This window comes from Palaemon carinicauda, chromosome 6, assembly GCF_036898095.1.
Source record: "Palaemon carinicauda isolate YSFRI2023 chromosome 6, ASM3689809v2, whole genome shotgun sequence".
Lineage (NCBI taxonomy): Eukaryota > Metazoa > Arthropoda > Malacostraca > Decapoda > Palaemonidae > Palaemon > Palaemon carinicauda.
The window spans coordinates 5,090,010-5,116,821 of record NC_090730.1 but is presented as its reverse complement, the minus strand read 5'-3'; the positions used below and the strand labels follow the sequence as shown (position 1 = coordinate 5,116,821).

General features: G+C 47.0%; 1 protein-coding gene across 1 annotated transcript; it reads left to right on the top strand.

Moving 5' to 3' along the window:
• Positions 1-1,366: 1,366 nt before the first annotated feature.
• Tim17b (Translocase of the inner mitochondrial membrane 17b) lies at positions 1,367-26,812 on the top strand. Its single transcript, XM_068374909.1, has 4 exons — positions 1,367-1,594; positions 12,692-12,791; positions 16,878-17,070; positions 25,756-26,812. Exons 1-4 carry the CDS (start codon positions 1,569-1,571, stop codon positions 25,947-25,949), a joined length of 513 nt encoding a protein of 170 aa, XP_068231010.1. The 5' UTR covers positions 1,367-1,568; the 3' UTR covers positions 25,950-26,812.

Sequence of the window (26,812 nt, the reverse complement as noted above, 5' to 3'; positions counted from 1 at the left end):
TCGTCTGTCCTCATACACCTGACAAGTGACAACACCAAGATTACCAAACAATTTTTCTTCTCTTAAGGGTTTAACTACTTACTGCACTGTAATTGTCCAGTGGCTACTTTCCTTTTGGTAAGAGTAAAAAAATCTTTAGCTATGGTAAGCAGCTCTTCTAGGAGAAGGACTCCAAAATCAAACCATTGTTCTCTAGACTTGGGTAGTGCCATAACATCTGTACCATGGTCTTCCAATGTCTTGGGTTAGAATTCCCTTGCTTGAGGGTACAATCGGGCACACTATACTATCTTACTTCTCTTCCACTAGCTTTGTTAAAGTTTTTGTAGTGGTTATAGGAAATATTTATTTTAATGTTGTTACTGTTCTTAGAATATTTAATTTTTCCTGTTTCCTTTCCTCACTGGGCTATTTTCCCTGTTGGAGCCCCTAGGCTTATAGCATCCTGCTTTTCCAACTAGGGTTATAGCTTAGCAAGCAACAACAACATTAATAATAATAATTGAGACAAATTAATCTCATATGTTTTTTTAATTGCTCAAATGGGCGATAGGTATTCTGATCATTATAAATACAGGATGTTTCTAGGTAACTGAGTCCTGTGATTTTTAAATCTGTAAGGGGCTTATTTTGCATTTTTTAAAGCAACCAGTTGTCAGAGGAGATTTAAAAGAATAAGAAAAGGAGGAAAATTGTGACGTGTGTTGAAATGTTATACACCACCTAGGAAATGTAAAGTTGATGCACCGCCACCAAAGACTTTGGAAGGTGAAGGATTATATTGGACCTTGATTTTATAGTTTCAATTACCTGTCTTCTGGTGGAATATTTCATACCAGTATTTATTTAAGAGGGATGTGGGCACTTGTTAAAGGTAAATATACTTTAAAATAAATAGCCATAGGTCTAAATTTGTAGCACATTATCCAAGTTCTAATTTTTTTGTGATCATGATTGCAAAACCAGTATAATGTTTCGCAAAAAGCTTCAAAATCTGCCAATGTTCACTTTGAAGTATGACATTATTTTTCTATTTTTCCATCAAGTGACTTCCCATAATACATTATGAAATATTGTAGCTCAAAGTTTTATTGTTTTATGGCATTACGCAATAATCAGTAATAACGCCCAAATGTCTCTGAATCACCACAAAGAAGAACCATAAGGAAATTTTGTATGAGAAACATTGAGAATATATATAATAACCATTGAATTTTTGTATTATTTGAAGCTATAAACCTAGTAAAACATAAAATTAATAAATATATGATAATGATGTATAAATGCGCAGTTTAAATAAACATTTTTTATATGCTATGACCTTCAATTAGAGAAACATTATTACAAAATCTCTAACTCTGAACAGCATGTGACGACCAACAGCCGGAAATTAATCCCCAAGACTACGATATTACCAACGCCGATCACCATTTAATATATCGTCTTGTTATGCATTAATTGGCAACATATTATTCAAAAAGGGGTTTGAAACTAGTGCTACAAGTCGGAATTCGCCAAGAGAACGTCAAAAATAATATTTTTATCAAGAAATTCATCCTTAAATAGACATGGAGGAGTATGCCAATGAGCCGTGGTGAGTTTCCTTCAACTTTGATGTATTATGTAATTCTATGGATGATATGTTTGTTCCCATATATAATTTATTTTCCTGAAATTTTATCCACCGATATTTTAGAACCATAGGCCTACAGAGTTGATTAACACTACTGTAGGTGAGCCTTAGGTTATATCACCTTTAGGCTATCAAGTTTTCCTGTGTATAACGGTATAGCTACCTGTGCTTTACACTTCTGGAATGTTCCATTATTAAGAACTCATCGTCTTATTATGATGAGTTTGAGGGTAAATTTCTATATTATAACAATACTTTTAATGGCTTTGAGCCTTTGTATATCAGCGGCCAGTTCCTCCTGCGTACATGCAAAAATTAACACCAACTAACCTAAACTTCCCCACCCCTAACTTAACCTACAAGCCCTGGCCCTGTCCTCACTCACCTTACGGGGTTCTGATGCTCCCCTGCGACCCCCCTTACACTGCTGTATTCTTAGTCAGCCGTCATATATTTAGGTGGCCGCTATCACACATACACCCCAACGCCTTTCGGTATTATTGTAGTGTATTACAGGGCAATGTAACATAAAATAAAATGTGACTTTTCATCCAATTTTCTACGGAATCGTTCGTAATACTGTAGTGTTGATCGTTCTTCTACCTGTCTTAATTGAGCTAATTTATAGGTTTTTATTCTGCTGTATGCTTGCTTCGCTCCCGATAAAACATTTTCTCATTGCTCCTATGTTCTGGCAACTGCATTATCCCTGTGGTCTAGTATTTTGGTGTTGATTATTAATTTTACGAACTTAGAATTTGCAGTATCATGGATATTATTACCAAGCGATTCATGATTATGAAAAACAAATGTACTAGTAATTTTTATTGAAATATGCTGATCAATATTGTTTAGGGAAAATTGTGTTAATGTAAAATAAAACTAGTTTGAGTACTCTCAATGAGGGTATGAAGTCCGAGGTTAGGTTAGGTTTTGATTATTTTTTTTTATAGGGATTTTATGAAGTTTTGTTTTCCCCCCTTACATAGTAATTTGTATATTTTATACACCTTTTCTTAGTAATGTTTTTATGCAAGTTAATATTAAGCGATAGTAGAAAAATCACAGTACACTATTAACATAGTTTCGGTCCGGAAAAACTTTCTCAATAAAAAAACTCGCCAGAGCGCCATCTTTGCTGTGAGCATACAGGGAGGCATGTATGAATCTCTCTGGTAAATGTAACTGAATAGGCCAATGACAGTTTGTTTCATTACGTGCTAGATGACTTACAGTCAACCCTCGCTCTTCGTGGGGTTTAGATAATAAAGACAGGCACGCAGAATGAGAATACGTGAATACTTGCTGCCCAAGGTTGGGATAACTCCTAACTCTACCAATTCACTGCCCATTGCCTACGTACGATCGATTAACACTAAGTATACTGCCTAATAAAAGAAATATTTAATGTTACTGATTTTAAAATATTTTTCATTATTTCCTTTCCTCATTGGGCTATTTTCCCTGTTTGGGCCCCTGGGCTTATAGCATCCTGCTTTTCCAACTAAGGGTTGTAGCTTAGGAAATAATGATGATAATATTGTTTTTACTTGGTTTCTATCACAATACAGGTATTATGCAATTGAATGAAGACTTTTCAATAAGTGTACAGTACATTTGCACACGTGTACACTACAGTACATACTATTCACGGTACAGTATAGTACAGTACGTAACATTACAGTAGTCATCGGAACACTTATATTCCTATCCAATATAAGACTGTCTTATACTGTAGTTAATATTACTTTAATATATGTACAGTACAGTACTATCACTACAGTACAGCATAACTGTACAGCAAGTGTTCGTTGCTTTCATTCAGACGACTTGCACTGTTTGATAACTCATCGCACACGAAGCCTACATGTAGTAATTTATGTACAAAAATGGTTAATGGTCTCTGTATAAAATATGTACACATAATCAATCTTAAATGCAGTATCGTTGTATACATATTGTAGAGTACAGTATTACAGCAATGTATAGTATTGTTTGTTAACTCTACTGTACAGTACTTAATGTAAATTACAACATGTACTGTACTCTTCAATATGTAAATGTAGGCTATGTGTGGAATGAGTTGTCAAACAGTGCGAGTCGTTTGAACAAAAAACAGCTATCACTTACAGTACAGTTCAGCTGTACAGTAGTGATAGTACTGCTGTTCGCGCCTGTCTCTGCTACCTAAACCTCACGAAGAGTGAGGACTGACTGTATGCTGAATAGACTGGCCTATTATTTCCACATTGTCTTTTGTGCTCATACATCGGACAATTGAGATTACCAAGCAATTCTTCTCTCAAGGTGTTAACTATTGCACTGTAATTTTTCAGTGGCTACTTTCCTCTTGGTAAGAGTAAGTAGCTCTTTTTGGAGAAGGACACTCAAATATCATACTATTGTTCTCTATTCTTGGGTATTTTTTTTTTTTTTTTAAAGTTTTTACAGCTTATATATGAAAGTTTTTTTTTTTTTTAATGTTGTTACTGTTCTGTGAATACTTCATTTCATTTGTTCATTACTTCATTAATTTTATAGTTTATTTACTTCCTTATTTCCTTTCCTCACTGATATTTTTCCCTTTTGGAGCCCTTGGGCTTATAGCATCCTGCTTTTCTAACTAGGGTTGTAGCTAAGCCAGTAATGATAATAATTATAACAGTCACAACGTAATCTAGAATAAGAGGTAAGAATGTCTTGCCCTTTTTCTTTCCCCTCCCTTAGGCTCAGTGGTAGAGCTGTTATTTAGTGGAACTGATGTTTGTTGCAGGTAAGCTTCTGTACCAAGCAACTTTTCTTTGCATCTTAGCCTAGTGTAGAAGTATCTCCTGCTTCCTCCTTACATGGGGGGAAGGATGCATTAGAGATGTATGCAAACCCATTGCTTTTGATTGACCATACAGTGCATTTCAGACACAATATCCTAAGATGGATATTGGTTCTTCCATGACCAATCTGTAAAGATTCACATTGATATGGCCTATTGCCTGGGACATCCTCTTTTCAGGTTGTTAGGAGGTGGCAGGAGTCACCACTTTGGCTTCTGTTATAGGTCCAAGTACTTAAACATCATGGAATTTAAACTGGGTAGTTTGGTTACGATTGTCTCTTATTAAAGGACAAAAAGGTTTGTGTTTGCGTAGGAACAAATCACAAATGATTTAAGTAATTTTTATTTTCCTAACAACACAATAATGAGTCCTTTAAGATACACATCCCAACTTACAAGTCCTAGTTTAGGTCAAAGAGGCTGTTCAGTGCACTGTCCGGTGGTTGGAGCTTACCCGCCACCTATACTGTACTTCGGTGTAAGTTTTAACAGCCGAGTTCCAGCTTTGCTGGATCCTGCTCTTATTAATTGAGTTAGGAAAAATACAAATTTTTTCAAGAATATGATTTTTACTCGATATTTTTCACTGACTAATCCGTCTTGCTTCCTGACTCTTTTATTAAACACTGAAATCTTAATAAACTACGGGTAAATACTACTTGTTCCGTAACTGAAATACACACCACGCTATTTAATATGGGTAATTACTTTCGGCGTAGCTGAAATGACGAGCCATTAGAATTTTAACGAGGGTTTACTACCCCACGGCTAGTTAGCGGGGGATAGGGAGGGTGGCTTGCTAACCAACCCCCCCCCCCCCTGCCCCTCACACACACCTGTGCTTGAGCTCACTTTCCTCTCGGCTTGGGTGGTAGTTGAACGTGTCTGCTGTCACCCTTGCCTTCTTTGACAGCCATTGTTAATGCTTTTTGCTTTTCCTTTGACAGGTGTGTGTGAAGTTGGCCTCTGCTATGCGAAAGTGTCTTGGATTACCCGACCGCCTTTGTGGCACGTATATGTCGGCGGTCGAGACGGACCCTCACACCCTATGTCCTTATTGTAGGGGCCAGCGATGTGATAGAAATAAAGTGTGTGGTGAGTGTTGGGAGTGGTCTACCTCCCAGTGGGAGAGGTTTTCTCGGCGCTGGAAGAAGTCCAGACGGGATATTTCTCCTTCGAAGGTTTCTTTGAAAGGAGAAAATCCCAAGGGCTCTTCTTCCGTGGCCCAAACCTCCTTCGAAGCTCCTACTCGATCGGTTTCTTTCGAGAACTGTTGAGTGGTAGCGTAGGCCATAGTTCAGTTGACCGATCTCGGGGTTTGGGAGAGGGAGTTGCCTCCCATAGCGAGGCAGCTCCTCCTACTCCCCCGTGGGAGGATTTAAGTATGCCTGTGTCTAATAATGATTTGTTTCAGCTTTGGGCTTCCTTGGGCCTTGAGGGTTCGCCCTCCAAGGAAGCCTTGTTTGACATGATCAGGTTGGGGGCACTGTCAAACAATAGCCGACTTTAGCAGAGGTTGATCCTTTGTCTATAGTCGACGTTGTCGTGGCAGAGGCTTCCGATGAGTTATATCAAACCTCTGCTCGTGATGATCCTGATGTAGCTGAAGGCTTAGTTCCCCCCTCTGAACATCCTTCGAGGGAGGGACTAAGTCCAACGGTCTCTCCTGCCAGTGATTCTCCCCTTCGGGGGAGTTCACTCGCAGAGACTCCTCTTCGGAGGACTGCTGAGGGTCAGCCCGCTGACTCCACGGGTCCCAGAGGGCGTATAAGGCGTAAAGCCCGCCTTCCTCTTCGCCGTAGAGGCCTTCCTTCACCTTACAAGGGTGTTAGGAGGCGCCTCTTTGGTTCATCGTCACTGCAGTCCGCCGCAGAGGAACCTCGCCGTCGTTCTCCAACTCTACCGGCTACAACCCGGGACCTCTCTGCAGATCGTTCGCGATCTCCGGTGGAAGGTCGTCCTTACAAAGGGCACGCCGACTTTCCACCCGCCAGACCTGCTGATGCGCTGTGGGCGCCAACACATCCCGTTGTAAAACGGGCAACGGTCCCTTTGGGGCATCAAGAGCGTACGCACAAGTTTATGCATACGTCCCTTACGCGCCAGGTCTCCCCTGCGCGCCAACGATCACCTGCGTGCAAGCGCCCGTCGACAGAAGTTGCTCCTGTTGAAGCGCGCCCTCATCCTGCTGCGCGCCTTCGTTTTCCTGCGCGCCAGTGCTCGTCTGCACGCCAACGATCTCCTGCCCGCCCACGATCTTCTGATCTGGGCGCAGTGGGGAAGTTAACCTCTTCCCCTGCTCGCCAGCGCTCACCAACGTGCCCTCAGTCCCCGCCTGCGCGCCATCCTTCACCAGCGCGCCCTCGCACGCAGTCTTCTACGCGCGCCCACACCCATCACCACAGCCAGATGTGTGCTCTCATGCGCGCCCGCGTGCAGTCTCCTGCGCGCGCGCCCAACGTTATCGCCTGCACGGGCTCTTTGGTAGGACCGTGCGCGCTCGCGCTTATTCATCCTTCAGCGTGCCCTCTGCCTTCTCCAGCTATCGCTCGCCCACCCGCCCTCGCCATCACACTCGCGCCAACATTCGCCCACGCTCACGCCAACATTCGCCCACGCGCGACCCAGGGCAATTCCCATCGCGCGAGCGCCAGCACGCTCCCCAGCACGATCCCACGTGCGAGGCTGCAGGACAACGTGCGGCCAGGTCATCATCATCGCGCAGAACAGCCCGCTCGCCGGTGGGAGGGAGGATTCTGGATAGGTCCAGGGACTTTTCTCCTTCATCTTTTCAGGCGAACCCCCCTTTGGCGACTCCTCCTAGGGATCGAACGATCCCTTTCCCTCCAGAGGGAGTTTCTGACAGTGCAGCTGTCAGTCAGCAGTCGTGGTTTGGGTCCCTGGTCAGAGCGGTCATGCAGGCTTTTAAGCCTGTTCTCTCTGAGCTGGGCCACAAATCATTGGCAGCTTCTACTCCCCTGAAGAGGAAGAGAGGAGTGTCTAACGTGGTAACTTCTCCTAGGGCGAAGCTGACTCCTTGGAAGTCCTTGAGGAAGGCCTCCTCACCCCCCCAGACTTTCACTCCCTCCCCTTCAGACGAAGATTCCCATCCTCTGGGGAGTCACGCGAGGTGAGGCGTTCCCCCATCTCACCAATGAGGGAAACCCCACCTCGCACTGGAAAGTCTTCTCGGGTAGGGGTGGAGAAGAGCCTCCCACTATCGCTATTTGAGTTCTGCATCCCTCCCAAGGATTAGACCGGAGCCAGCCAAGCACTCAAAGAACATCCACGAGTCCCCCCAAGAAGAGCCTTTGGGGACAGGAGACTTCGCTGCTAGCCCTTCAGGAGTCAGATCATGCGTTCTGGCAGGTTCTGATCCTTATGAGGAATCTCAATGGGTTTGCGGATCCAGAGATTCCCCCTCGTGAGGGCAAAGACACGGTCTTAGACCGAGTCTTTGGGACTCAAAAACCCTCAAAGGCCAGTGCGACTTTGCCCTGGTCTCAGGGGGTTAAGAGTGCCAGAGACAAGGTCGAAGCCCAGCTCTCCGAGCTTGCCTCCTCCAGCCGATCCAGTGCCGGCAACAAACTCCTCCCACCTCCTCGTGTCCATCAGAGGAGGTACTTTGACATCGTGGAGGAGACTTGTTTAGCTCTTCCCCTACACCACTCTTTGGAAGAGCTTTTACCAAGGGAGTCCCTTTAGAGAGACTCTCCAACCGGCAGGTCTCGTTCTCGGCAACAGAGATCTTTAGCCAGGAAAAGGTAGCGAAGTGTGCCATGCAGGCAACTTCGGGGCTGGACATCTGGCTAGTGTCCCTAGGCATCCTGCTACGTTCAGAGGACTTGTCCAAAGAAAGTACCAGGAAGGCCATGGAGACCTTTTTACTCTCGGGCACTCGTACGATCAAGTTTCTAGCCCATCAAGTCTCGAACTTGTGGGCTAATACCATCTTGAAACGTCAAGATGTGGTGTCAGAGAGATTCCATCAAAAGGTCCCCAGTACTGAGATCAGCAGGCTCAGACATTCTTCCTTTATGGGGAAGAACTTGTTCGAGCCTAAGGATGTGGAGCAGGCAGCTGAGAGGTGGAGGAAGCCCAACCAGGACTCTCTCCTACATAGGGCTCTAACATCGAAGCCCTATAAACCTCCAGCAACCCAGCAACCACGTCCTACTAAGACCACGAAACCGGCAGCTACAGCGAAGACGACGGTGTCTAAGCCCTTTCCTGTCAAGTACAAGAAAGGCAAAAAGTCCTCCAGGGGAGGAAAGAATCCTAGAGGGAGTGGCCGAGGCCGCAAACGCTAGGATTGACAGTCTCCCTGTATGTCCACCAGTGGGGGGATGCCTACAAAGTTGCACGAACAGGTGGCAGCAACTCGGGGCCGATTCAAGGACGATTTCCGTAATTAGTCAAGGATATCGCGTCCCGTTCACAACATCTCTACCTCCCCTGACAGCGAATCCAGTGTCGTTGAGCTCCCTTGCCATGGGATCGGTAAGGGGGCAAGCCCTTCGGGCAGAAGTCCAGATCATGTTGAAGAAGGGCGATCTCCAAGAGGTCGTCGACGGGTCCCCAGGCTTCTTCAGTCGACTCTTTCTTGTAAAGAAGGTGTCTGGAGGCTGGAGACCAGTAATCAACCTCTCAGCTTTGAACAGGTTTGTCAAGCATGGAGACCGCAGACACGGTCAGACTTGCAGTGAGACCACAAGGCTTCATGTATACACTGGACCCGAAGGACGCGTACTTCCAGATCCCAGTCCATCCGTCTTCAAGGAAGCACTTAAGATTCAGCCTAGACAACAAGGTGTACCAGTTCAAGGTGCTGTGTTTGTGTCTCTCCACAGCACCACAGGTTTTCACCAGAGTGTTCACCCTAATATCGTCGTGGGCACACAGGATCGGCATCCATCTCCTCCATTATCTGGACGACTGGCTGATCCTAGCAGACTCGGAGTAAGCCCTTCTTCGACACTGAGACAAACTTCTGGGACTTTGCCAAGATCTGGGGATCATGGTAGATCTCGAGAAGTGCTCTCTGCTTCCCACTGAAAGACTGGTATATCTAGGCATGATCATAGACACCAGTATCCACAAAGCCTTCCCATCTGACGACAGGATAGCAAGGCTGAGGAGGGTCGCAAGTCCTTTCCTCAGATGAGAAGAGCTTCCAGCCCAATCGCGGTTACTTCTCCTCGGTCACCTCTCTTCCCTGGCCCGTCTAGTTCCCAATGGTAGACTCAGGATGAGATCCCTCCAATGGCGACTCAAGTTCCGGTGGAATCAGGGTCACGATTCCCCGGACGTCCTGATCCCTATGGGTCCTGCGGAACAGACGGACCTTCAGTGGTGGGTGACAGACGAGAACCTACGAAGGGGAGTGGATCTTCTTGTCCTCCCCCCAGATTTGATGCTGTTTTCGTACGCCTCAAAGAAAGGGTGGGGGGCCCACATTCTGCAACACAGGACCTCAGATCTGTGGTCAGAATCAGAAAAGTGCCTCCATATAAATCTGCTAGAAATGAAGGCCGTATTCCTGGCCCTTCAACAGTTCCAACAATACCTGGCGGGTCACTCTGTGGTGGTGATGAGCGACAACACCACAGTAGTGGCTTACATCAATAAGCAAGGAGGTACCTTTTTAAAGCAGCTATTATATCCTATCTCGCAGTAGAGATACTGAGATGGACCGAAGCCCACTCGATTCCACTATCGGCTCGCTTCATTCCAGGCAACAGGAATGTGCTCACCGACAGTCTGAGCAGAGTGACGCAGATAGTGAGTACCGAGTGGTCTTTGGATCGTCAAGTAGCCAACAAAGTCCTGACTTTGTGGGGTTCCCCGACTGTGGATCTGTTCGCTACAGCGCTGAACAAGCTCCTGCTGTACTGCTGCCCAGTCCCGGATCCCAAGACGCTCTGGTAAGATGCCTTCCAACAACGGTGGGACAACATCGACGTACTTTAAACGCCTTTCCCCCCTTCTGTCTGATGAGGAGGGTGCTCAACAAGACCAGAATATTGGTCAATCTTTCGATGACCCTTACAGCTCCGCTATGGTATCACGCGGAATAGTGTCCGGACCTTCTGCAACTCCTAACGGAACTTCCGAGATAACTTCTGCGACACGAGCTACTCAAACAACCACACGCCAACATCTTTCACAAAGCCGTAGCTTCGCTACGACTTAATGCCTGGAGACTATCCAGCATCTCCTCGCTGAGAGAGGATTGTCGCAACAAGTTGCGAGCAGGATGTCTGGACACCTGCGAAGGTCATCCGCATCAGTCTACCAGTGGGGAGTCTTCTGTGGTTGGCGTCGTGGAAGGGGTATCTCTCCACTCGATGCCACTATTCCAGCAATAGCGGAGTTCTTTGTGTATTTGCGGGAAGAAATGCGCCTTTCAGTCTCGGCGGTGAAAGGCTATCGCTCAGCCTTAAGTCTAGCCTTCAGGCTCAAAGGAGTGGACATTTCTTCCTCGCTGGAACTTTCCCTACTCATACGAAGTTATGAATTTACCTGGCCTCAGTCGGAAGTGAGACCTCCTCCATGGAACGTGGTTCGAGTTCTCAGGTCTCTTAAGAGACCTCCCTACGAACCATTACGCCAGGCTTCAGATCGCCACCTAACTTGGAAGACGGTGTTCCTACTAGCTTTGGCCTTGGCCAAGCGAGTCAGCGAACTTCATGGTCTCTCATACGACATCGCCATTCAAGGGGATGGGGGGGAGGTAACGTTCAGATTCGTCCCTGAGTTTATTGCTAAGACTCAGAATCCGGGAGTGTCGGACCCTCGGTTCGACTCCTTCCAGATTTCGAGTCTTCGTTCTGTAACAGATGACCCAGGCCATCTACTGTGTCCAGTAAGGAGTCTGAGGCTATATCTCAAACGAACAGCTGCAGTTCGTCCCCAAGTGCAGGCATTGTTTATGAGCACTGGGAGGACTGAGAGGAGGGTTACCAAGAATACCACCTCGGCATGGATTCGTAGGGTGATCCATCTGTCCCTGAATCCTGACTCTCCTCCGTCACGTCGCCCTAGGGCACATGATGTCAGGGGCGTAGCTACGTCCCTGGCCTTCAAGAAAAACTTTACAGTGACGCAGGTTCTACAAGCAGGGGTGTGGAAGCGTCGGACGACCTTCACAGCCCACTACCTGCAAGACATGACCCACAGGAGGCTCGATACGTTTTCTATTGGCCCTATGGTGGCTGCACAAAAGCTGGTTTAAAACCTCAGGCTCCTTAATGGACAAGTAGCAGAAGGTTGAGGGCATTGTTACCCGGTTTTAGTCTGCATGAATGAAAAGGTATGTCTGGCCCTTATTCTTTTCATCATCCTCCCCTCCCTTGGGGAAAGCCGCATCCTGGGTTCTCTGCACAGCTGACCTCGAACCACTGCAGGTAAACCATGTTTCCTTTTGTTCCTAGTATTAAGCTAATACTGTCACGTCCCCATACTCTGACGAGGTGGTATTGGGAGAGTCCTAGCCTAAAGTTTCCATCTAAAGGACTACAGGTCAACTTCCAAGGACGAGTCACACTTCATACCTTCACACACTGCTTACGTAGGCCGCAGCCCTTGCGTAGCAAGGTTCTAGCGAGGTGCAGGGACTCCTTATTGTTGAGTGCTGACACACTTAGATACTGAGTCCACGGGCAAAGCCTAAACCCATTACTGGCTGGGACTTACCACCCTTTCTAAGCGGTGAGTCACCCATATTAAATAGCGTGGTTTGTATTTCAGTTACGGAACAAATGACAAATTCGTAGGTAATTTGTATTTTTCCTAACTATACAAACCTTAGCCATTTAATCAAACTTGCCCGCCAGTCTTATCCCCCGTGAAGTCTTACCTCTAAGCAAAGTGAGCTCAAGCACAGGTGTGTGAGGGGGGGAGGGGTAGCAAGCTACCCTTCCCTACCCCCTCGCTAAGTAGCGAGGGGGTAGTAAACTCTCGTTAAAATTCTAATGGCTCGTCATTTAAGCTACGCCGAAAGTAATACCCATATTAAATAGCTAAGGTTTGTATAGCTAGGAAAACTACAAATTATCTACGAATTTGTCATTTTAATTGAATGCTCTATTACCTTTTCTTGTTTCATTTTTATTATAATAGTTTATTCAGTGTACTCTAGTAAATTTAAATGGTAATAGGAGACTAGGAATATTTTAAAATTTTGTGTATATTCAACTTACAGTATTTTATTTTTACTTTGACAGCCCCTGGCGAATTGTTAACGACACTGGAGGAGCTTTTACTATGGGAGTTATGGGGGGTGGTCTGTTTCAAGCTATTAAAGGATTCAGAAATGCACCTAGTGTAAGTATGGCTTGTTCTTCCTGCAATTGTATTTGAGTTGTATGTAATAATCACTGGTCCTCAGACCTTTTGCATTATATGATACACAGGCACATTGTTCATGAGTATTCTTAAAAAACTATATGCATTTGTGCTTAAGTAAAGGATTTATTCTAAGGTCAAAGTGCTTATGAGTGTGTCATGAACTATTGTCAGATATATATATTTTAAAAGTGGTTTGTTCTGGCACTATATACAAAACTTATGCTCTTTACATATGAGTATTATTTCAGCGATAGCTGAAACCAGCTGTTAAAAGTTTTTGCAAGGTGTAACTACCCTCCACTAGTTTAGCAGAAGGAGTAGCAGGGGTATACTAACCACCCTGCTTACACAAGTGCTAGTAATCAATCATCACTTTTAATTTTAGCTTCGTAGAGGAAAGATGTAGTCATGCTCTCTTGTCGAAACCTTTTAGGCCAACTGATTTACGATCACAAGCAACTTGCCTAAAAGTTCAAAGATTCCTTTTTTCTTTGAGATGGTGACCCCCAAACTCCATTGCTTCCCTTGGTGAAGCAGCAACCCCTACTTCTGAGGGAAGTCGCTTCCGTTGCTGCAATCTTACCTTCCTTTCTGACTTGCACGTCTCCTTGCTAAGGAATGGTTCCGAGTGTTAAAGTTTACTGCAGCACTGTCTGGTTCTAGTCACCTTCGTTTCTGTAGCTCTGGCGTAGGAACGAGAGCAATGGCAGCCAGGTTCCCTTTGGGATTTCCAGTCTTCGGGATCTCTCCGAGGTGAACCCAGAAACTGGCTTCGGCTGTATTCAGGCAGCTCTCGATGCCAACCTTCAACTTACAGAGAGCACTGCCTGGAAGACTGCCTCTAGGTGTTTGATAACATTTCCTTCTGAGGGAGAGTTACCCTCCACCAGCCACTGTCCAGTAATCAATAGGAGTTGGTCACGTTTCTTGCCCGCAGGAGAGACTGCTTTCTCCTGGGTGGTATCCACCTCAGGGGATTCATCCATGTCCTGCTCTTACTCTTCAGAGCTTGGCGACGAAGGAGTTAGGTGACTGCTTGCATTTCCTGCTCATTGCCACCGTACCCTTAGGGTACAAAATGAGTCTCGTGTGCAACTTCATTTTGGGGTCTTTGCCGCAGCTGGTGATGGCTGCCGACCGCTTTTGGCCACTGCCTCATCCAACGACGAGTCTCGTAGGCTTTAACTCTTCGGGGTTATTGCCCAAATTGTGCCTTTGGGTATAACAAAGCCCATACAGCTTTGTGAGGCCAGGTCCTTTGGGACCTGTGCCTCATGGTTTCTAGCTCTTACGAGGGAGAAACTGCTCGTAGGCTATAACTCTTCGGGGTTATTTCCTACGTAGTGCCTCTTGGGAACTCAACAAAGCTCATGGAGCTTTCCAAGACCAAGCCCTTCATGTCATACAGCTCATGGTTTCAACCTCTTACGAGGGAGAAACAGCTGTTCTTCAAGTCCAGCTCAGTCTTTTTTGTTCCCTTCTGCGGGGATGACAAAGCTACTCACTAACTCCCTGTGGGGGTGTAGGATGAGCATGAGTACTTCGTAGAAGATCTTAGCTTCGCAAAGAAGCCTTACGCAGTGTTGCGCACCCACCTACTGAGCTCTAGCAAAGTGTGTGGGCAAGCTCTTCTGCCTGACCATGGTCTGCGAGGAACTCAAGCTGCTTACCTTTGTTCCCATTGCGAGACCGTACTTCGGTAGAGCTCGCTAACATTACCTGTACCGATCATTACAGGTAAAAGTTAACTCTCCCCTTGCCAGCATTCGCTAAGGCTCATCAGCGCTCGTTTATGCTCGCCGGTGTTTGCTAATGTCTGGCAGTGTACGCTAACACTAGCCAGCGATTGCAGGCATTTACTGGTAAGTCTGGACGAACCTGCCTAGTGTTTGTGTTCTGGGCCAGAAACCCATACATGGGAGACTACAAGTAAGCTTCTTCATGGATAACTTCATATCCTGAGTATGTTTACACAACTACAGGCATTGGCTAACACCCCATAAAACTCTGAAACAAACTCCTTCGGTTGTGCATGCGTGCTCGCCAAGATAAAATCTCGTGGTTATTGCCGCAAATACAGTTTACTGCCGATCGCTTGCGACTGCCATCATGGGGTACCACGAGTCTCATTAAATGCTGAGTTTCATGAAACATATTCCTTTAGAGTTTTTTCGGGCTTGGTGTCTCTATGGAATGGACAGCTTTGGAGCACTCACAATGGGCTAGTGAGAAATACCATTGCAAGGTTATATTTTGCAAGCCTCTAGTCCCAAGGAAATAGTTTCAGCTTTTGCTTACGTTTACAAACAATAACAAGCAAGTATTCACTTATGAGGATGCTTGTCCTACCCACAAGGGTGTAGGCAGGCAAACATTTAATACCAACGTAGGTTTGATTGCTGCGCTAACTGCATGTGCCTTTTGTGGACACACACACGTTCTTACAGACATGTTAACAAAATACAGCTAGTTTATGATCAGTTTTTCCGGGCAACAATGTTGCGATTCGTCGCACGTACATTATTCCTGCAAGCGGGCCCAGGCTCGTTTTCGAATACTTAACCATAGAAAAAGAAGTTATGCTTGGTCAACCACTTGCTGGTAAAGTCTTTTCTGCCGAGAAGGACTAGGTACCATCATACAATTAAGAGTCCGAAACTTCTTATAAGTGAATCTTTTCCCTGGGAGAGAACATTTGGAAGCCAAGAAATACGAATGTATTTGTCGTTTCCAAGGGATATAGGTCATAGGAAGGTCTCCATTCCAAACTTTGATCAATGTTCTCCAATCCAGTTATAAACACAATGAATCATTCGGGCTGCACCCATATATTCATCCCGCCTCACCTGTCTGTGTTACTGGTTTGTAGATGGACTTGTGCATAAATTACCTACCCAACAGTGGATTGAAGATTTGCCTCAATCTTCCCTTTTGGAAGTAGTTGCGTGTGATCAGTCTTGCTTACCAGCGATCGCTAAGGAGATTCGCTATACTGTAATTCCATCTTCCTCTACGGAGTACTGGCTACTGTGATATTACTGATCTGTAAGCATGCTTACTCTGCTAACTGCCTTTGGATTTAGGGCAGTTGGGAACACATGTACTTCACTTCGTCCTTAAGTCTAGCTGTTATAATTTTTTTCACTTCATGTGTTTGCTTTAATGGAGACTCCATGAGTGGACATGCCAGTCTGGCTTGGTAAGCCTGGCTGTAACTGTGGTAGGTTTATGAGTAAGCTCTCTGTGGATACTCATCTACTTTATACTTTTTGCAGGGGACACGACTATTCACAGTCATCCCCCCTGTGACGAGTGCCAGTTGTGGCCTGTGCAGTGAGTGAATTTGGTAAGAAGTAAAAGAAGACTAAGAGACATTCTACAGCTCCAGATGCAGTAACAAAGCTCTTGAGCTTCTCTCTTTCTGGTTCTTGACCTTTTATTAATTCTTTGGATTTTTAATGAGTACACCTCATGAAATAGTTTCTAGGTGCAGTGAGTGTGACACTGTTCTAACCATACAGCATTTTTTTGTCGTAAAGTTTTTATAAGAGACACACATTTATGTTTTGACCAAAAAAGTTTATCAGACATTTTATCTGGTTCTTAGAGTTTCTCTGCTTTTAAGAGACATTTGAATATATATAATTGACTGGAAAGTTTGAGGGGCTACTTGTCAGCGTTCACCGCCTGTCATTAATTACCTCTTTTAATGAATTTAACTGCCGTTCCATTTTAAAAGGACTCAGGTTTATTAATTATAACTTCCCATTGATATTTGAGGTTTTTTTAACCACTTTAGTTTACTGGATAATATGTAAAAAAAAATTGTTGATCTTGTTATACTGTATACTCATGAAAAATAGTAGTTGGAAGTTTTAGATTTAGCTTGAAAATACCATTAATATGATTGTGAAATAAGTATGAGTTGAATTACATTGTTTAGACATTTTATATTTTCATTTACAGTGAGTAACATTTGGATGGTCTGGTTGGGTTATGAAGTGGAAATTTGGGTTCGAATAATTTTAGCATCGTACTTTATTTCTTTTTCTTTATTTTTAGGGTTTGACCAGACGTTTCAATGGTAGCGTAGTGGCCATTAAACAGCGTGCACCAATAATAGGTGGCCAGTTTGCTGTTTGGGGAGGATTGTTTTCGACAATTGACTGTTCTTTAGTTTATTTACGTAAAAAGGAGGATCCTTGGAATTCAATTATATCAGGTGCTGCTACTGGTGGGATCCTGGCTGCAAGAAGTAAGTACAATTTTGTTTTTACCTCACCAGTCATTTTCAGTAAGATGGACACTTTGCATATTTCAGCATTAAAGGATATGAAGATGGGGATAAAATAGTCTAATCTTCTCAAATATAGCATGGTTCTGTAACCGAAATACAAACCACGCTATTTACATTGATTTTACCTTTTAGCGTAGCTGAAATGACGAGCCAATAGTTTTTAACGAGGGTTAATTACCCCCGCGCTAGTTAGCGGGGGTAGGGGAAGGGATAGCTTGCTATCCCTCCCCCCCACACACCGGTGATTTGCTTCACTTCACTTTTGGCTCCGGCGATGAACAGACGTGTCTGTCCACCATCCTCGTTGACAGCCTTTAATCTTTTTTCTGCTTTTTCTTTCAGTTGTGTGTGTGTGTGTGTGTTAGAAGTTGACCACCTTTATAATTACTATGCGTACGTGCCCTGGAATTTCCGGCCGCCCTTGTGGTACCTTTATGTCGGCCACGGACACGGATCCTAGCACCCTTTGCCCGCAGTGTCGAGGCCGACGGTGTGATCAGGAAAATATGTGTAGTGAGTGCAGGGAGTGGTCTGCCTCCCAGTGGGAGAGGTTTGGCCGCCGGCGTAAGAAGAAGTTCAAGAGAGACCGTTCTCCTTCCGGGGTTGCCTTGAAGGAGGAAGGTTCTCGGGACACTTCTTTCGCCGCCCAAACCTCCTCCGAAGCTCCCCCTCGTTCGGCTCCTAAGGAGAGTCAGCCGAGTGGTAGCGCAGGCCCTAGTTCTGTTTCCCGACCTTGGGTGGGGGGAGAGGGCGTCGCCTCCCATAGCGGGGCGGTTCCTCCTCCTCCTCCGGGGGAGGTTATTGATGAATCTCTGTCTAATGATGATCTTTTACAGATTTGGGCTTCCCTGGGACTTAAGGGCTTGCCCTTCAGGGTTGCCGTGATTGACCTTGTCCAGTTGGGGGCCGCCGTTAAGCAGTCGCCGGGGATAGCAGAGGTAGATCCTCTGTCTATCGTCGACATCCTGGTGGCAGAGGCCTCCGACGGGGCGGGGCAATCCTCCGCAGGTGCAGTTGGGGATGTTGGTGCTGACGGCTCTCCTCCCCCTTCCGTACATCCTTCGAAGGGGGAAGGGAGTCCTACGGGCTCTTCTGCTGTCCAGCTTCCCTCTAAGGGGAGTGCTTTGACTGAGACTCCCCTTCGGAGGACTGATGGTCTTGACGATCTTCCTCGTGGCCGCCTTCGCCGTAAGGCTCACTGTCCGCTGCGTCGCAAGGGCCTCCCGTCTCCTTATAAGGGTGTTAAGAGGTGCCTTTTTGGATCTTCTTCCTCCGAAGGGGACTCTCCTCTCCGTAAACAGCCTGCTGCTCCAGCTTCATTAGACCTCCCTGGGGATCGATCTCCTACGCCTGCTAGACCTTCACATTCTGGGGCAGATCTTCAGCAACCTGACCTCGTCACCCGACGGGCAACGGTCCCTTCGGGGCAAAGGGATTCTTCCCTTACACGTGCAGTGTTAGCGCACAAGCGCTCTCCTGTTCGTCAGCGATCTCCTGTTCGCCGGCGCCCTTCTTCTCGCCAGCGTTCCCCTGCTCGCCCTTCTGCAGTGTTAGCGCACAGGCGCTCTCCTGCTCGTCAGCGCTCTTCTGATCGTCAGCGCTCTCCTGTTCGTCAGAGCTCTCCTGTTCGTCAGCGCTCTCCTGTTCGTCAGCGCTCTTTTGTTCGTCAGCGGTCTTCTGCTCACCAGCGCTCCCCTGTGGTCTCCGAATATCCTGCAGTTCCTGTTGTACACCCTGCGCGCCATCAGTCTCCTGAGCGCTCTCGCAATCCTCAGCTTGTTCCTGCACAACAGCGCCCGCGTTCTCCAGCGCGTGTTTCTAAAGCACATGTTCGCCCACGCGCCTCCTGTTCCTGTTCGTGAACGCGCCGCACCGACTGTTCCTTCACAGGATTCCACGTGTCGCCCTCTTGCTCGCCAGCGATCACAGACAATTCAACAATCGCCTGAACATCGGCGATCCCCGGATCGCTCGCGTGAACTATCGCCTGCGCGCATGCGTTCTCCAATGCGCCGTCGCCCAGAGGTTCTGGAAGGACATGGTTCGCCCTCTGCTAGCTCGCCCTCGCGCGATCGTTCGCCTGCGCGACCTACACGACCTACGCGCCATCGCTCGCCTGCCACCAGTGTTCGCCAGCGCACCGCCGATCACCTGCTCGCAATCGCTCTCCCTCGCGCTACAGGTCTCCTGACCAACATCGCCAGCGATCTTCGGAACGTTCTCACTCGCCATCGCGCCAACACATTCGTTCACCAGCTCGCCCTCGCGCTCGTTCGCCTGTACGCCCTCGCGCCCTCGCGACCGCTCGCCTGCGCACCCGCGTGACCGTTTGCCTTCGCGCCGAATTTCACAGCCAGTGACAGCAGCAGGAATGCGTGTTCCCAGACTGCGCTCTGGATCGCCTCCATCTAAACGCAGGACTGTTGTGCAGGACAGGGAAGAGACTTCAGAGAGGTCAGTGCATCTTTCTTCCCCCTTTCCTTTTCAGGCAGGTCTAGTGTGTCCACTCCGAAGGATCGCCCGATCCCTTTTCCTCCAGCGAGGATTTCGGACTCTGTGTCCGTGGAACAACAGACTTGGTTTGGTCCTCTGATGCGGGCGTTAGTGAGGGTAATGAAGCCAGCACTCGCCGATCAGGGCAACAAACCAACGGCTGCCTCACCTACGCTGAAGAGAAAGAGAGGAGTGGACTTCGTGGTGACTTCCCCCAGGGAGAAGTTGGTTCTTAGGAGGTCTGTCGGGAAGGCCCCTTCCCCTGCGCAAGCGTTTTCTCCTTCTCCCGTGGACAAGGCTTTTCCGTCCTTGGGTGAGTCCAGTGAAGCAATAGTCATCCCCTCAGCACCAAGGGGGGAGCCTTCTCTTCATGGAGGAGAATTGTTGGGATCCTGTATCCCTCCCAGGAGGGAACCCAAGGACTCCAAGACCATCCCGAAATCGTCTTCAAGGATTCGCCAGGAACCCGCTGCTCCCCGGGGGAACGTCCACGCGTCGCCCCAGGAAGAGATTCCGGGGACAGGAGACTTAGCTGCCAGCCCGCAAGGAGGAGATCAGCAGGAAGTTGAACATGCCTTCTGGCAGGTCCTGAGCCTGATGAGGCAACTCAACGGGTTCATGGACCCCGTGATCACCCACCGAGAAGGCAAGGACACAGTCTTGGACGAAGTGTTCGACGTTCAGAAAGCCCCTAAGTCCAGTGCGGCTCTGCCCTGGTCTCGGGGACTGAAAAGTGCCAGAGCCAGGGCCAACGCCCAGCTCGCGATTCTTGCCTCCTCCAGTCGTTCCTTTGCCGGGAACAAACTCATCCCTCCTCCTCGTCTCCAGCAGAGGAGGTATTTTGAGATCTTGGGTGAGTCCAGTCTCGCTCTTCCTCTCCATCACTCCGTGGAGGAGCTGACTAAGGGAGTTCCCCTCGAGAAGCTCTCTGCCCGGCAGGTGTCGTTCTCGGCGTCAAAGATCCTGAGCTAGGAGAAGGTCGCGAAGTGCGCCATGCAGGCCACTTCGTGGTTGGATATATGGCTAGGAACTCTGGGCATCCTATTGCGCACCGAGGACTTGTCTAAGGAGACCAATAGGAAGGCTCTAGAGACCTTCTTACTCTCGGGCACCCGCTCCATCGAGTTCCTGGCGCACCAGGTCACCACCCTGTGGGCCAACTCGGTGTTGAAGCGGCGCGATGCGGTGACCGAGAGATTCCACCCGAAGGTCCCCCGCTGTGATGTCTGTAGGATCAGACATGCTTCCCTTCTTGGGGAGAATCTGTTCAAGCCACAGGATATGGAGCGAACGGCTGAGAGGTGGAGGAAATCTAGCACGGACTCCCTCCTCCATAGGGCCCTTACAGCTCGGCCCTATAAGCCTCCAGCTCTGCCGCAACAGCAGCAGCAGCCTTGTAAGGCTCCGAAGCAGGCACCGGCAGTTAAGAAAGTGGTGTCTAAGCCCCAGCCCTTTCCAGCCAAGGTTAAGAGGGGTGGCAAGTCCTCCAGGGGAGGCAAGACTCCTAGGGGGGCGGCCGCGGCCGCAAACCCTAGGGGTGGTAGTCCCCCTGCGTGTCCACCTGTGGGGGGATGCCTTCAACATTGCGTCCGCAGGTGGCAGCAACACGGGGCGGATGCTTGGATGGTTTCAGTGATCGGCCAAGGCTATCGCGTCCCGTTCACAACATCGCAACCTCCCCTGACAACGAATCCAGTGTCGTTGAGCTCCTATGCCAAGGGATCGGCAAAGGGGCTGGCCCTTCGGGCGGAAGTCGAGACCATGCTCAAGAAGGGTGCTCTCCAGTAGGTCGTCGACGGCTTCCCAGGCTTCTTCAGTCGACTCTTTCTTGTAAAGAATGCGTCTGGAGGCTGGAGACCTGTCATCGACCTCTCAGCTCTGAACGGGTTTGTCAAGCAAACCTGGTTCAGCATGGAGACAGCGGACACGGTCAGACTTGCGGTGAGACCACAAGACTTCATGTGCACACTGGATCTAAAGGACGCGTACTTCCAGATCCCAATCCATCCGTCTTCCAGGAAGTACTTGAGATTCTGCCTTGACGACAAGATCTACCAGTTCAAGGTGCTGTGTTTCGGTCTCTCCACAGCTCCTCAGGTGTTCACCAGAGTGTTCACCCTGATTTCATCTTGGGCGCACAGGAACGGCATTCGTCTCCTTCGCTATCTGGACGACTGGCTGATCCTAGCAGACTCGGAGTCGACCCTTCTTCGGCACCGAGACAGGCTTCTAGGTCTTTGCCAGGATCTGGGGATCGTGGTAAACCTCGAGAAGTCCTCTCTACAGCCGTCCCAGCGACTGGTTTATCTAGGCATGCTGATAGACACCTATCTCCACAAAGCCTTTCCATCAGACGACAGGATAGCAAGGCTGAGGAGGGTGGCGGAACCCTTTCTCAGGCGAGAAGAGCTCCCCGCCCAGTCGTGGTTGCGTCTCTTAGGTCACCTGTCCTCCCTGGCTCGTCTGGTTCCAAACAGCCGCCTCAGGATGAGATCCCTGCAGTGGCAGCTCAAGTCCCGGTGGAGTCAAGGATCCGATTCCCCGGACATTTTGATCCCGATAGGATCTTTGGAACAGACGGACTTGCGGTGGTGGCTGGTCGACGAGAACCTGCGAAAGGGAGTGAATCTTCTCGTCCTCCCTCCGGAATTGACGCTGTTTTTGGACGCGTCAAAAGATGGGGGGGGGGGGGGCACGTTCTGAACCAGAGGACCTCAGGCCTTTGGTCAGAATCAGAAAAGTGCCTGCACATCAACCTGCGCTAGAGTTGAAGGCGGTCATTCTGGCTCTTCAACAGTTCCAACGGACCCTGGCGGGTCACTCTGTGGTGGTGATGAGCGACAACACCACGGTAGTGGCTTATATCAACAAGCAGGGAGACACTTTTTCGCCTACAGTCTGAGCAGGGCCTCACAGATAGTGAGTACCGAGTGGTCTTTGGATCCTCAGATAGCCAACAAAGTCCTGACTTTGTGGGGTTCCCTGACCGTGGACCTGTTCGCGACAGCGTTGAATTTCAAGCTGCCTCTGTATTGCTCCCCAGTCCCGGACCCCAAGGCACTCTGGCAAGATGCTTTCCAGCAACGGTGGGACAACATCGACGTGTACGCCTTTCCACCGTCCTGTCTGATGAGAAGGGTGCTCAACAGGACCAGACTATCGGTCAACTGTTCGATGACTCTAGTAGCTCCGCTATGGCATCACGCGGAATGGTTCCCGGATCTTCTGCAGCTCCTGATGGAGCTTCCGAGGGAGCTTCCTCCACGACACGAGGTTCTCAGACAACCCCACTCCAACGTCCCTCACAAGGACGTGGCCTCGCTTCGGCTTCACGCCTGGAGACTATCCAGCGTCTCCTCACGGAGAGAGGCTTTTCGCAACAGGTTGCGGAGAGAATGTCTCGGCACCTGCGAAGGTTCTCTGAGGGAGTCTACCAGGCGAAGTGGGGAGTCTTTTGTGGTTGGTGTCGTGGAAGGGGTATCTCCACTCGATGCCACTATACCAGCAATAGCGGACTTTCTCGTTTATCTGCGGGAGGAAATGCGCCTTTCTGTCTCGGCGGTGAAAGGCTATCGCTCAGCCTTAAGCTTGGCCTTTAAGCTGAAGGGCGTGGACATTTCTTCCTCGCTGGAACTCTCTCTACTCATACGTAGCTATGAGTTTACCTGCCCCCAGTCGGAAGTGAGACCTCCTCCTTGGAATGTGGTTCGGGTCCTCAGGGCTCTTAAGAGACCTCCCTTCGAACCATTACGCCAGGCCTCCGATCGCCACCTGTCTTGGAAGACTGCTTTCCTGCTCGCTTTGGCTTCGGCCAAGCGGGTTAGTGAACTTCATGGTCTCTCGTATGACATCGCCCATTCAAGGGGATGGGGGGAGGTAACGTTCAGGTTCGTCCCTGAGTTTGTGGCCAAGACTCAGAATCTTTGAGTGCCGGATCCTCGGTTCGACTCTTTCAGGATCGCGAGTCTCCGCTCTGTAACAAGCGACCCAGACCAGCTGCTACTATGTCCAGTGAGGTGTCTGAGGTACTACTTGAAGAGAACAGTTGCAGTTCGTCCTCAAGTGCGAGCATTGTTTGTGAGCACAGGCAGGACGAAGAGGAGGGTCACCAGGAACACCATCTCAGCTTGGATTCGAAGGGTTATCCACCATGCCTTGAATCCAGACCCTCCTCCGTCACGTCGCCCTAGGGCACACGATGTCAGGAGTGTTGCTACGTCCCTGGCTTTCAAGAGAAACTTCTCTGTGACGCAGGTGCTTCAAGCTGGTGTCTGGAAGCGTCAGACGACCTTCACAGCCCACTACCTGCAGGACGTGACCCACAGGAGCCTTGATACGTTTTCTATCGGCCCTGTGGTGGCTAACCTCAGGCTCCTTTATGGACAAGTAGCAGTAGGTTGAGGCCGTTGTTACTCGGTTTTAGTCTGTGTGAATGAAAGAGTATGTCTGACCCTTATTTCTTTCTTCATTCTCCCCTCTCTTGGGGGAAGCAGCATCCTGGTCCTCGCATAGCTGACCTCGATCTCTGCAGGTAACCCATGCTTCCTTGTGCTCCTAGTATTAAGCTTAATACTGTTGCGTCCCCCATACCCTGACGAGGTGGTATTGGGAACGTTCTATCCTAGATTCCTATCTAAAGGTCTCAAGGTCAACTTCATAGGACGAGTCACACCTTCCTCCACACACAACTTATGTAGGCCACTCGTTCCTGGCGATGCAAGGAACTTGTGAGGTGCAGGGGCTCCTTCTCTCAAGTGCTACTCACTGAAGGATGGAGTCCCCGGGCAAAGCCGAAGTCAGTAAGGCTGCGGACTTTCCACCCTTCCTAAGGGGTAAGTCACCCAATGTAAATAGCGTGGTTTGTATTTCAGTTACGGAACAAATGACAAATTCGGAGATAATTTGTATTTTTCCTAACCATACACACCTTAGCTATTTACACATATTTGCCCGCCAGCCCTGGCCCCCAAGTCAAGTCCTACCTCTAAGTGAAGTGAAGCAAATTACCGTTGTGTGGGAGGGAGGGGTAGCAAGCTATCCCTTCCCCTACCCCCCGCTAACTAGCGCGGGGGTAATTAACCCTCGTTAAAAACTATTGGCTCGTCAATTTCAGCTACGCTAAAAGGTAAACCCAATGTAAATAGCTAAGGTTTGTATGGTTAGGAAAAATACAAATTATCTCCGAATTTGTCATTTTTCTGTCATTAACTGGTAAGTACCATTCTTTATACAGTATATATTTTATATAAGTATCACATTGAAGTGTTTGTTTTTTTCCCCTTTTAAATTTGTCATAATTTTTCCTTTTCATATTTAATGACAATACCTAATTTCATTGATGAATATATGTCCAAATTTCAGCCAACAGGACATTCCAAGTTAATGATTAAGAACTGATCTAACTTCAAAAGCAATCCCTTAGTCATACGAGAGAAAAGAGTATTGATTTAGTGGTCTTTAAATATCTTGTAATGATGACATTGATAACTAGAATACAAGATTGAGTTAAACCAAATTGTTTTGTTAGATTGCAGATGGAGTTCAGTTTCTTGTACCAAAATATTTTGGTAATAAAGACAGTTAAGATTTGTTTTAATTAATTCAATTAGCTAATGGTAGGAGAAAGTATTAGTAGGATCGTGACTTCTGTTTAGTTCAACTACCATATATACTAGAGTATAATGTGATTGTTGAAGGCCCAATTTTGAAGCTAATTTTAAGGAGGTTGCATCATATACGAGACATAAAATCAACGTAATAGTCTATATATAAGTAGTGAATAAAGAATATTCTAGAATCGGTAAGAACATCAAAATATATCAAGCATAGCTTTTGTGCAATTTGGTTTACCTTTTCATAAACTGAATTCACCAGCAATAAAATTTGTTTCCAGTTCAGGAAACGGCTTGAACATTACAGCCAATTTTAATGGATTTGAATTTTTGGAGTACGCTATACATGTTTCATATGAGATGTTGAATATTTTTCTACAGAATTCCTTCATACGCATTATTCAACCTTTGTGTTTAGTTATTGCTGTCTATTAGACTAACCTAGGTCTACCATTAGCAGATCCTTTAATGTGATACGGCGTTTTGCCCTAAGCAGGTACATATTTGTTGTTTTTTTCCAAGTATAATTTAATTTCAGGTGGAGCAGCTGCTATGGCAGGCAGTGCAGTTGTTGGTGGGCTGCTGTTAGCCATGATTGAAGGTGTTGGTATATTGTTGACAAGATTTACTTCAGAACAGTTCAAGCCCGTTGCACCAGGAGAAATGAGTGACCCCTCTGTGCTAGGTCCTGTACAGCCTATACAATTTAGTCCCGAAAATAATTATCAATGAGCTTATTTTTTATAGTCTGTTTTGTTCAAATTGTTTCTTTTGTTATTGGGTAGATATTTACTTTTATTCTTGGCAACATAGTAGCTTCTCTATGTTATTTAATGAGATCCATAGTGAAAATATCTTCCTCTTTACTCTATTGCAAGCTGAAAGTTCAAGGCATTTAATGACTAGAATTTCTAAAGGTGTCATTACTCTATTTTTTTATTCATTTACCATCACCCCCCTCTTTCTTCCAGTATAGGGCTAAGGCAGGTACAGTATTCTAGTGTTATAGCCGAGATTCATAAAGTTATGTGGACAATCTTTAAAATGCCAGGCGAGACCTTGTCAAATCTAACATATTGGGTTGTTTAACATTTCATTGCAATCTTATTTTATCTGTGATGCTTTGCTTTCAGTTCTCCTGTTCTGGTTGCAGTATTGAAACAGGGTTTAAATTTAGTCCAGTGTATGTTTTGACTTGTGAAAGTGAAAAGGTACTAGTCATATTGATGCCTGATAAATTTTTTCATAACAGTTCTGGACTCAGTACTTGATATGAGGACACCTAAACAGGAACTTTTTTTTTAGTTTCCCAAATTTGATGTACCTGGATTATGTAAATTAAAGCTGGAAGTACTTGTACAGTACTTATTAATTTTGTATTTTTTTTTTGGCTGTGACAGTTTAGGCAACACCCAAAAGCAGTTTGTATTTTTATGCTGTGTTCCTAAACATTAACAGTATCAGAACTTTGTTTCTTGGATTTTTGTATATACTGTACAGTAATGGTCAGCTTTATTTCCGGTTATGCTGTACTTTACTGCAAAATTATTTGTATGTTACGATGGCATAGTTTTTATTAAATGAAAGAATTTCAA